Here is a 13,325-nt window from a genome sequence, read left to right as displayed (position 1 = left end):
CACAGGTGGGACACAGGGACACAACTACAAGGGGGATGCCGGGGGCACAGGGTGATATATAAATGACGACGGCGACACAGGGAATGGTCGATTAGCAATCACCATCAACAAAGCTCAATGGCAATCATTAGAATCATGAGGTATAGATCTGAATACGGATTGTTTTCCCATGGACAATTATATGTTGCATGTTCAAGAGTCGGTAAACCTGACAATCTATTTATATGCACAGACAATGGGACAGCGAAGAATGTTGTATATTCGCAAGTTTTACGTAGTTAAAAACATATATATATATATAAATATATATATATCTATATTCACAGGTGGGACACAGGGACACAACTACAATGGCGCGTAACTAATATGGCGCGTAACGACTTACGCGCGCGGGGGATCGGGGGGCGCGAAGCGCCCCCACCAACTAGGCGTTGGGGTGGCGCGAAGCGCTACCCCAACAGCTAGTATATATATAAATATATATATATATATATATATATATATATATATATATATATATATATATATATATATATATATATATATATATATATATGTATGTATGTATATATATATATATATATATATATATGTATATATATATATATATATATATATATATATATATATATATATATATATACATATATATATATATATATATATATATATATACATATATATATATATATCTAGTGTAGGGAAACACTAGAGGCTTCATAAGGATGTTTGTCCCCCCCCCCTCCCTGCTTCAAGAAAAAAAACTTAAATACCCTGCCAGTGAGGATAGAAAGACAAATATTTAGAATAGAGCAACAGACGATAGATAGTTGCATGATTGTCGTATGAACATCAACCAATATTCCTTGAACAATATCGAAATCGGTTGAACTTCAAAAGCTTTAATTGGGGTTCTTCTCATTTTTTCTCTTTTATTTCCGTTATAAAATTGGCATTGTCTGATGACAATAGTAAGGCTTTTTAACCTCAGTAAATTTTAATGGCGAACAGTCATATAGCATGTCTAAAGCATCGAAAAAATTATGGCAAATGAAAAAAAAATCCGGCTTCTCAGTCACAGAAAAGTCTGGGTGTAAATTATGCACTTAAATGAAATTAATTAATTAATTTAATTAATTAGCACTTAAATTAATTAAATTAAATATACAATTAAAGTATACACTTAAAAAGAGTTTGCGTTAAAGCTGTTTTAAAAATATGGAACTAAAAAACTGATTCGGCCCGAACCGCCTGCATTTGACAGATTATATTGCTTGTCATGTCTTAGAGTAATTTTATATAATTATATTATAACACACCTTCCTAATAAACAACTATGGAGCTGTTAAGATAGCCTTGACATTTCACGGAGGCAGGTAAAAAGGTGAGGCCACCTCCTCTCCCCCAGTCTCCCTAAATAGAGTCCTCTGTGTGAGCCTGAATTTATGGACACTTACGAATGCGGTGAAACAAGGAGTTTCGTGCGGCTTGGATCTTGGTTATTCCAGTTTTTACAAAATCGCCCTTTTACCAAGATGTTTTTCACAGTTTCTCGAAATGACATTTCTCAAGATACAGACTCCGAGTTTCCAAAACAGCTCATCAAATACTATTACGCAGATTTTTGGATTCTCTGAACTAATTCTTTAACTGATCTAAAACTGATTCTACTATAAGTTTATCCAAATGAATCTTCAGAACTACTGTATCTTATTTATACCAACATACTGAAAGGAAACGCAAATTCTTGTTGAAGATGGACCCGAATATCCCTGTCTGCAAGAAAAATTTGGACCCAAAAATCTTCCGTTTCAGTTATCAGTCCCACCATTCCCCAAAAATGCCTTCTGATCCCTTCCTACAAATCAGACCTGTATCTTTACCTATATGGAAGGCAAACACAAGTAACAAGTAAATAGCCTCAAGCTCAATTAACAGGGAGAAAAAAGGAAAACGGAAACACGAAAAATTATTCACAGGTTTTAGGAGGCATTTTTCTGCCGTTCAAACTTGGCCAGCAATTTTTTCAACATTTATGCTTCCACCATCAAAACAAAAACTATTGTTTAACATTACTCGAGAAATTCTCTAACAAACTGAATCATTGCTAGAGACATCTCTTAAGGAATTGCAAGCATAGTTTTCAAAAACTGGATAATGCAGCAAAGTTTCTATAATTAGGAACTACCATACAATCCAGAACACACTCGAGAAGTTTAAAAAGACAAATGACCGGTTACACAATGCATTAGACTTGTATAATTTGGGCTATGTATTTGCATATTAGGGAAGGTGGGGGTAAGGTTACGTTAGGTTACTTTACTCCCTCCCCATAACTTATCCAGCGACTTCTGATCCAGATTACAAGTCTTATTTAGCTCCGGCTTGTCTAAAGTCAATGGCACTGGAGCTCGTAACTGAGTCCAAAATCTGTAGGATTGCCACAATCCTGCAACATATTTCCTCGTCAAGCCCAGATTGTATTCCCACTAAGATTATCAAGTGTATTTCACTAGCAATTGTCTCATCCTTTACTGAGCTTATTCAATCTTCTTTTGATCTTAGTATTTCTTTTTCCAGAATCACTTAAAAGAGTAAGGGTAATAGTTCTGTTTGAGGGTGGCTCAAGGAGTGATGCCGTCTCATGTCAGTATTCAGTAAGATTTTTGAAAAGGTCATGCTTTCTAGACTCAAAAGCTTCCTTGATGTAAAACTGTTCCTTCATGAATTTTAGTTCGGGCTTCGTTCCGGTTATTCGACTGAACACACATGTGCTTCGCTCCTCAATTTCATTCACTCGGCCTTAGGTTCTGGTTTGATCTCAGCTGCTCTTTTTCAGGACGTGAAGAAGGCGTTCGACTTCATAACAATTTTATTCTTCCAGAAAAACTGGTCCACATTGGAGTGCGAGGAATCGCTCACTCTTGCTTCTATTCGTATCTTTGGAATAGGAAGCTTTCTATTGGCGAGGACTCTCTAAATGACTTTAAGGTTGAAAATAAAGTCCCTCAAGGGCATATCCTGGGACCAAGGTTAAGGTTATCCTGGGACTTCTTCTTTATATCAATGATTTTTTTATGCAATAAAATGTGCATTCCTAAGTTTTATTGTCATTTGTGTCACGCCACCCTAGTTGGTGAGCCCAGGTTCCAGTCAGATTCCGGTGACAGCCTAGTTGCTTTCGCTGATGATAGTGAGTTATCTACAGGTGCATTTGATCAAGTTTCACTGAAAATAAATTTATCCTTGCTCTATTTGAGAGAGCTCTTTCATGGTTTAATGTGAAATATTTGAGTCCTAATGTTTCCAAGTCTAAGTTTTTGGTTTTTCTTGAGTATCTACAGTTTTTCTGAGTATACGTATGATACATACGCCACATGGTACTCTCTTTAGATCTGAAAGCGGTTATGTCTGATTCCCTTGAATCAACTTCGATCAGAATCTGTCTAACAAATTACATATTAACGCATTAAAATTTAAGATTACTAGGAATCTTGGCATCTTACGTTAGCTTAAGCCCACATTCCTTGAATCTATCACAGGACTTCTTTTCTTTACCTTGATCCAGGTACATATTTCTTATTGTCCATCCCTTTGGATGTCTCCTTTTCAGTCAAATCTGTGTAGTATAACGTTTTTTCATGAGAAGGCCAGAGTAGTTGTAAAGTTTGCAAATCCATCTGCCGTTACACCACTTTAATCTCCGCTCACTTTTTGTCCTTGCACGTGCTTCGTTTATTTTTGAACTGCTACATGGGACACTTCCAGTCGTGTTCGGGCTTCCTACTTTTGTGTCTAATAGCTCTTTATATTACCTGGGTTTTTTTTTCAGTAATATAGGAGTCCCTGCCACACCTTGCGTCCGGTCTGATTTTAGCCCTCTGGTTACTATTTCAAGAGTATGGAATAGACTTCCACTTGTTACTCGGGACTCTGATTCCTTTGGCCCATTTAAAATTTTAATCTATGTTCAGTTTTAATTTATAAATTATTAATTGTAATTTTATTCATTTATGATATTTTTTTCATTTCTATATTTTGGATGGTTTTTTCGTTTATTGTCTTTTTTTGCTTTCTTTTATAGGTATATTTATTGTTTTTTTGTTTTTTATAGTTGGTTATACAAAAAAAGGTAATGGTTTACAAACGTCTGGTGGCTGATTTTCTATAGATTAATTTTAATCTATAATTTGTTTAATGTGAATCTTTTTTATTTTATTTTTTTGCTGAGTCTGGAAATTCCCGCATCACCTGATTTCAGTTGTACGTATTATCTTAGTTAAATGAACTCTGTGTCTCTCTTCCCTTCTTTATTTTTTTATGAATGAATGTTTTACATATTACTTGTTTAAATATTTAATAGTTTAATGTTTAAATGTTTTGTTTCCCCTGTGTTTCTCCCAGAATGATTCCGCCTCTTTTGCAGGCCATGTAGGCTTTGTGGGGATTTATGGTTGTATATTAATTATTATTAGTTTGTCTTTTGTTGTTGTTTTTTTATTGAAAAAATATAAACATTAAATCAAATTTTTAAAAACCTACTCTTTTTTAAATGTGAATTTATCTTCTCATTATTTGTTGTAAAGTCTTCACTTTTATTTTTTCTTGGAAACTGCATTTTTTTTTTTTTTCTCTCTCTCAGAAGCTGGCTTGGATTTTAAATATTCTCCATCTAAATCTGCCTATAACCATTATTCTTCAAATAAAAAGTCTAGAAGTGAAAAAGCACTGCTCTTTTGAAGTACCTCTAACATTAGGGTCCAAAGATCTTTTCCCTTCATATACTGATTTAGTCCCTGCGCTCAAGGACTTTCTCTAAATTCATTTTTAAATAATCTGGCTTAAATTTATTGTCCAAAAGACTTAAACAGTACTCATAAATTAAAGCAACACTTGTTAGTTAATTTTTGAATGCATGGAAGGTTTGGATTTATTTTTTGATAAAATTAAACTGTCAATGGTTATGATATTCCACTTCATCTGAAGTTTTCGGAATACAAATATTTGTTTTGTCCGCTTTTCATTTAATGCTGATCAATTGGTTTAAGATTTCGTCCTAATTCAAGTATATGTTCTTTTGGGTGTCAACAAAGTAAGTTTTTTTTGTATTCATACTTTGTTCTGCTATTGAAATTCTTTATCTCTTCCTATGTTATTTATTATTTTCTACTATAGTTTTTTCCGTCAGATCGTGAAGTTACTATTCGGAATGTTTGTCCCTCCCCCTGCAAAATTATTAATGTACTCTGTCACACCACCTCCCCTTATTTCTAGGATATTTCCTAGTTTGTCAGTACGGTCACGGAACCCTTGCTCAAGACAGAAATAACGTATAATCACAATGTATACAGGTTAGCATTTGACTTACCTTATGAACCCACCACGCGGTCAGAAGGCAGCCCATCACGATGAGGAAGACAGCAGCACAAACGATTGCACCCCATCTGTAATTAAATTAAAACAATAATTGATGAAAGTGGAAGTAACGGCAAAATAATGTACCTTTATTGAATATGAAAAGAATGTATTTTCTTAGATAAGACAAATTTTGTTTTAAAAATGTATACAAACACTTTGCAGCATCTGCTAAGAAAGCCCCAAAGGGTTTGTTGGCAGCAGGTGGCAGTCTTCTCTACTCTACATAGTACTACACACAAACATATAAACTACATACATGTACATACAAACATACTATTCTTTTGCAAGGAAAAGTCACTTAACTGCAACCTTGAAGGACGTCAAACGACTCGAATTTCTTATTTCAATTGGAATAATATCCCATACAGAGGGGGCAAAATTTCTAATTACAAAAGAAGCTCTAACCGTATTTCTAAGAGGGCTACCAGATTTGACGCCCCTCGTGTAGCATGGCTATGGAGATAGCTACTAATAGAGAAAAAAATTTCGAAAGAAGGGGGAAGAATATTATTGATAAATCCATATGTGAAAATACTAACTTGGTAATCTCTTTTTTTTTAATATCAAAAGGTTGGTTCTTAGTGTAAAGTTCACTAATAATATGGGTAAACAAAGTTTTACTTTTAGGTGACAAAGTTTAACGGCTTTATTTTTTAGTTTTTAGACACAGCTAATGAAGTTAATTTTACTGTGTTTCATTTAGCAAAGATACAGACCAATAGATATAAACCTTTGAGTAAGAATTCGGGGTCAGATATGAATAACCTTAATGGTGAAAGAAAATAACCTGCTGCATTTGTCAAAATAGTTCGGTGATCTTTTCAAAGGAATAGTTTTTGTGAAATCACACTTGTATGTGAAGAGCCCGGCTTTCAGCAGTAGATTTCAGCCCCCTCGTCCAAGAGACAATTTTTTCTTAACTTAAGTAGGGTTTAGGTACACCCTATATCGTTAATAATGTAATGCTTCTGAATCCTATGTGGTAAATGAGTTTCTTCAATGTGGTGGTTATGAGGTTAGAAAAAGCTATTGAAGATTATGGATCTGATTTTTTTTTAAACAGGAAGTGCCTCGCAATTTTAGGAAAACCTTCAATAAGAAAGGTGATAAGAGTGAGTGTGGCAAATATAGAGGCATTAGCCTGATTTCTGTTGGTAGCAATTACTTAGTATGATGAAACTTTTAGACTTCAAGATGTTGTAGATCAAGTTTTAAGAGAAGAACAGTGCGGTTTTAGGAAGGGCAAAGAATGTGTCAACAAAATTTTCACTCTTAGATTAATAATTGAGGAGTGCCTGAGTCATCAAACACCTTTACTCGTTATTTTTAAAGATTATGTGCAATCATTTGATTCAGCTGACAATAAAGCTTTACCGAGGGTCTTATCCTTGTATACCAGACATGAAAATAATTGTTTTGCTCATTTTTCAAAACCACTTTCGGCCTTGTCCTGCGATCACCGCACTTATTAATTCAACAAAATAGTGACCCGCGTTCAATAATCTTATTGTAATTAATTTTTGGCGTTCAATAGGCAATTGTAATAATTCAATAGCAATTATTGAAACCTATTATTTGCTTATTGTGCATCAGAGCTCGATTAGCTGCAATTTGTTCTTTTCTAGAAAGAAAATTCTTGGTGTATATCAGAGTAAATTAAAAACATTCCTGTTGGAACTTATCTTTAAAGGTACTGCGGAGCTGCGACATTTTTAACTCTAATGGTTGTTCTTTTTTTTCATTTTCACTATGGCCTAATTTTTGGCACAGTAGGATCACAATAACCATATGGAGAGGGCAATTTGAATGATCAAATAGAATTTGATCATTTCTTCCAATTTTCAAATTACTCGGGTAAAGCTAGTTTCGCTATCCAAATGGCGGTAAGCAGAGCATAATTACTGCGAATATTCAATAACCAATTGCAATTAGCTGCATTAAGGTATATTGAATCCTAAGAGATAAGCAGAGACATCTTCTTACATTTTGTGTCATTACTTGTGTTAATTCTATTAAACATTGGCTAAGTAGGCCTAACTGGTTTATTTAAGGTCTATAGAAACATAAACTGGATCCTGTTTGATGGATTATTTTTAGCTGACTAATTGTAGATCATTTTACAATTTTTCGATGAATACATTACATTATGGAATGGCATTGTGAAACAGATTTAAGATCTGTATTTCCAGATGTGTCGTTTTATGGTCAAAATAAGATCCCTAGCTGCAGGGCGTTTCAGTAATATCTTTGGAACGGTTTTCCGTATCAAGCTGAAATTTCCAGGGTTTCATGAGAGGGATGTTCAACTGACCAAAACGCAACATGTGCATGCTGCTACTGCTATTAATACTGCTGCTACTACTGTTACCACTACTACTACTACAATGTCACAGCTGTCCGTGTCGTTACTAGCCAAAATCTTTATGGGTGGGGGGGGGGAGAAAGATTTTGTTTTTGTCAATAATTAGCATAATATTCGTTTCGAATACATCACGTGTTAAATCACTGCAAGAGTTGGTAAAACCGCTGCATTTACCAACCGAAACTTAGATTTTGGTACATATCTTGTCATTATTTTAATACTGTTTATGTGACCTAATGGAAAATTGAGGCACCATCTGTAAAATCACAGCAGAAGTCGGTAAAACTGGTGTGTTTACCAACCAAGTTCGAAATTTCTGTAGATGGTATGTCAGTATTTTCGTGGTCTTTATTGAGCCGAACAAAGAATTTTAGCGGTGTCGGAAAAATCGTGAAGCGAAGCGCCACGATTTTACTGACTTATTTTTTTACTGAGGGACCAAAACACTGGAGGGGGCATTCCCCTTCCCTCCCCCCATACTTGACGGCCCTGACTGCTGTTGCTACTGCTCCTGCTACTACCACTACTACTATGATACTAGTATTATAAAGGTTTAGGGCATGAAGGTAAAAATTATGACAGAATATTGAGGGGAGATTTGAACTAAATCAAAACACATTATGTACGTGAAGATTGTAAAAATGACCTATCGTAGGAATGAATTAGGGTATAAAGTTGGAACTTTCAGGGAATGCTTAAAAGGAAAGATCAATTGACCAAATTACAAATTGTGCACTCTACTTCTAATACTACTACCACTACTACTACTATAAGTTCTATTGCAACTACTATTAAGGCTAAAAGTATTAAGATAAACATTTTAGAAAGTGTTGAGGGGAAGTTGCTCTAAAAAAAAAGCTATGAATATACTGGTTATCGAGAGGGTATATCGGCAATGTCATAGCAAAGGCTAATTTTATTTAAGTTGAAACTTCCCGGGTATGATGAGGGTGATCTTCGATTGACTAAAAGGCGATATGTTAATACTACTGCTGCTGCTAGTAGTATTGCATTAATGTTAATACTACAACTAGTCCTACAACTAGTAATACTTGTAATCCACTACTACTACTACTACTACTACTACTACTACTGTGACTGCTATTGCAATTATACCCGATGGTATGGAGGTGAAATTTTTAGGAATATTGGGGATATTGAGGAGGGAAGTTGAACTGAATCACGAAACGCCGTCTGCATGCAGGTTGTCAAAAGGGCAACAGTAATATCTTAGGAACGGTTTGGTGTTTGAAGTTGAAACTTAGAGGGATTGTTTGTAGGGGATGTTGAACTAACCAAAAGGCAATATTTGCATCCAGCTACTACAGCTATTGCTGATATTGCTGCTACTACTGCTACTACTAATTCTACTGCTACTATTATTACTATTTGTACTGTTATGTGGCGAAAATTCGGGGAATATTGAAACAGTGCTGAACTAAATGGAAACACTAGGCGCATTCAGGTTGTAAAGACGAAGTATCAGAAATACTTCGGGGACGGTTTGTGGTATTAAGTTGACACTTTAAGCGTGTATTGAGGGGGATGTTGGAGAAAACCAAAGGTGCTAGGTGCATACTGTACTAAAGCCACAATTACTTCTACTACAACTATTGCTACTCTGCAAGCTAAGGGTACTAAGATGAAGCTTTTGAGAAATGCTTAGGTTGATGTTGAAACAAATCAAAATGAGCTAAGAGCATGTAGATTGTCAAAAGGGTGTAACAACATTTTCTCAGTAACGGCTTACTTTATTCAGTTGGAACTTTCAGGGTATATTGTTGCGGATTATGAACCAACATGAAAGGCACTACGTGTATACTACTAAACTACTACGATTGCTGTAACTAATGAGGCTAAGGGTATTAAGGTGAAACTTTTGGGGAATATAAGCAATATCATAGGCAACGTAGTGCTGTCACAGATAGCAATATCATTCCGTTTAGCATAGCTGAAAGGTCCAGTAACTATGTCTCTAGGGATGTTGGGGATGTCACCCATCCACACACACACAGTTATGCAATTTGCCTATTGTTTATATAAAGAATTTTTTATTGGGAAAGATAGCATGTTTGACCTTTAGTGTTCAAAAAGGCCGAGCATTCAAGTAAAGCTTTCAGAGAACGTTGAGGGGAGTGCTGAACCAAATCAAAGCACGTTATGTGCATACAGGTTGTCAAAAGGGGCAACTTAAGAATTATGAATGTATTGGGCTAGAGCCTTAAGAGAAGGATGAGGATAGGACATAATTTGATGACGTTGGGGATTTAATTTGCACTTTACTGAAAACAAAATTCATTTTAAATGTTTTCACTTTTTTTTTACTTTATTAAATCAATTATTAAGACTTTAAGGATCAATATATGTATGTTAAATTGTCAATCCACATTCGTTTGTTGTTATTGTTTTCAGTAGATTCGGTTATGATAGTGTTTTTTCGATATTATTAGAAATAGAAACATTCAGCTCGAAATAAAGTTTATTTTCAGTAAAGTAAAAATTATGTTGTGATCTTCCGAAGGCATGGGGTGTGTCAGCCCTAATTATGTTAATATCTGCTTGTTTTGAGTTTGAATCGGTTATTTATTGTAATTTCTGTTCGTTTTGGGTCTTATGTATTTACTTATGGTGATTTGTGGTAGTTTTACGCCTGAAAAATTATTTGACTTTATTTCTGCTCATTTTTTATCTAACGTAGCTCTTTAATTTTGTTGAAAAACTTATTTTGTGGAAAAAGTTTTTCTTAAATAAATAACAACGAATACTAAGCCGGGCATGTGCTGGCTGAAACGCTCATGGTCAACTTGGCAAATAACAGCAATGGTCACGTGCATTCAGATGCAAACATAGGTCATTTACAAAGCTCTGAAGGGTGAGTCACTTTTCATTATTATTAGTATACCTATGGAAAATTATAGTTTTCTCTTACGTTCCTAGCAGGTACTTACAGAAAGACTTATTTCAAGGGGGTTCATATTTTAGTGGGGAGGGAGTATGTTCTTTAGTTTTTCCCATAACCGGTGAATAAATTCTAAATCATAAAAGCATTCATCTAAATATTCAGTTTTTATGGGAATTACCTCTCCCCACCCAGCGTTAGAGTATTTTCCCTAATACTGTTAATGTTCACTTTAAAATTGTTCACTTTAACGAGTTAACAGACAGCTCTTTGATAAGCTAGGTTTCCATAGCTAAAAATTAGCTGCACCCAATTAAGGTCCGAAAAAAGGTTTTAGAGATAAAAGTATACGTATTTCCTTAGAGATAAATTTTGGATTTATTTATAACTGAAGAAAAAGGATGAAAATCGAGCATACCACGGATGTCCACGAATTCACATGGGAGCACTCATTTGGAGGCAGTATCTGAATCCTCTAGAGATTCCTTGTCATAACGATTTGTTTTAGAAGTTACAGAAATGAAAGTTTTCCCTCTGGAAGATTTTTTTACTATACGGTGTAAATATTTCTTTTTTATTTACTCTGTATTGGTTCTTATATTTTGAAATCATAGAACTATGGGGAAATACATTGCACAATCCGAATTTAGCACCATTTTTTAAATATCTGTAAATAGGGTAATTGTTGGTTTATTAGACGTCTTTAATAATGCTATAAACGCAAAAATAATAATAGCAATTGTAAGTAATTCTAGTTGTGAAATCAGTGTCAACTGTGGATAATAAGAGCTTTATCTTTGAATAAAAGCGGTATTATGCTTCTATCTCTGTTTACATGCTGCAAATGCATTGCGTAAAGGACAAATTCTAAATATTGCATAAAGCACTCAGCAAAAAACTAATTCTTAGAGATTATACATCAGTTGATTCACTAAATGAATGGTCAATGATTAAAGGCTTTGAAAAAAACGATATAAAGCTCATATCTCTATTTACATATTTCGAATATATTGTGTAAAGGACAAATTCTAAATATTGCATAAAGCACTCAGCAAAAAACTAATTCTCGGTAATTATATATCAGTTAATTCATAAAATGAATGGCAAGTGATAAAAATTTTAGCTTTGAAAGAGCGATATAAACCTCATATCGCTGTTTACATATTTAAAACTTATTGTGTAAAGGACGCATTATAACTATTGCATAAAGCTCCCAGCAAACAACTTATACTTGCGTTCTATACAAGTTAATTCACAATATAAACTTTACACTTCAAAAACATTCTCTCCCTTTATTTGTATATACTCTGGAAACTAAACATATCCCGGAGAATCTTTTTTATGTTAACGTTTTAATTAGGAAACTCAGAATGTTTTCATTCAATCAGTATACCTGTGGCGGTATTTTCAAAGTGACGACAATTATTCCCTAACAATATGACTCATTAGACATCAGATATACCTGAAGAAACTGAACAATTACAAACGTGATGCATTAAGACAAGCATTTGAGGCATCAACTAGAAGAACAGGAAAACAGGTATCACTGTAAATTCAAAAAAATCCTGAAGGTGGCAAACTCGTTTTCCCTTAGACAGCATAAAGTGAAGTAAAGTTTCAAAATACTATGAGGGAAAGAATTCAGGCAAACTGAATAGTGGGCAGTTTGTCTTTTCTGGATAAGGAGGCGTCTTACTCTATACAATTTACAAGTGTCCTAAGCTCCCGGCCAATCACAAATCTTCAGCTCTAAAAACAACCACCTGGTGTTATGCAGTACGATACCTGAAGACTCAAACCAAACTAGCATTTAGGAATTGTATTCAGTCAGTAGATTGCATTAAAAGGTGACAAATTTCATATTTTGGTAAGTATAGTTCGTTTTGTCTCTAGGCTGGAGAATCAAGATGTAATTTTCGGGGAAGTTTTAATGATTCTATTTGGGGGGGATATCCGAAGAATACATTTTGTAATGGGGAGAGGGGGAAACTTTTTTTCTCAGGTCCACACTAAAGAATACACGCTATGGCGTATTTTGTGTCCGAAGTTGATGAAGAGAGCAAAATTAAGTCTAGAGAGGGCAAAATGAGGTATGGAGGAGGCAACTTCCCTTCTTCCCCATCGAAACAATTTATGAATCAAAAAGAAAAAAAAATCTGTTTAGTCGTCGAGAAGGCAAAGCTACATTTCGTGTCACATCGGGGTATTCTGTTACGATAAGTTACCTGGGGTGGCTTTACGGACAAAATTCAGAATTGAAAATTGTGTAGAAGCTAAAAAGGAAAACAAGATTTTATTGGACTTTCGGGCATTGTTGTTAAAAGAAAAAAAGTAAGCTTTGTGTATAAAGTGTGTCTTGGAAGTAATTTTAGGCGAAAGTCTTCGTCCTACGTTTTTATGATAAATAGTCAGAATTTATTACCAAGCTCAAGAAGAAGACGTAGCACTACTGGAAACCTGGTAAGGTGGACCTAGAAGGCGAAAAGGGAATCTATAATCGAGTTAGATAACTCATCATAATATCCTGTTTCTCAGTTTATTTTATCAATCCGTTCAATTTAAAAGCCTTTTACTTTGGAAGAAATATTCGTTTCACTTTGTTTTCACAAAAAAAAATGTACTTTTTTGGCAGAGAGAAAATATTTC

At 34.6% G+C, this 13,325-nt stretch overlaps 1 protein-coding gene across 1 annotated transcript in view; it reads right to left on the bottom strand.

The window, feature by feature from the left end:
* The window catches only part of LOC136042015 (uncharacterized), a 56,525-nt gene that overhangs the window by 15,607 nt on the left and 27,593 nt on the right, over positions 1-13,325 (bottom strand). Inside the window, exon 3 of the mRNA XM_065726862.1 lies at positions 5,369-5,444. Within this exon, the coding sequence (XP_065582934.1) occupies positions 5,369-5,444 (76 nt within the window). The remainder of the gene's footprint in view (positions 1-5,368; positions 5,445-13,325) is intronic.

The sequence above is a fragment of the Artemia franciscana genome, unplaced genomic scaffold, assembly GCF_032884065.1.
Source record: "Artemia franciscana unplaced genomic scaffold, ASM3288406v1 PGA_scaffold_56, whole genome shotgun sequence".
Taxonomy (NCBI): Eukaryota; Metazoa; Arthropoda; class Branchiopoda; order Anostraca; family Artemiidae; genus Artemia; species Artemia franciscana.
The sequence above is the reverse complement of the archived record's forward strand: the minus strand, read 5'-3'. Positions and strand labels throughout refer to the sequence as shown.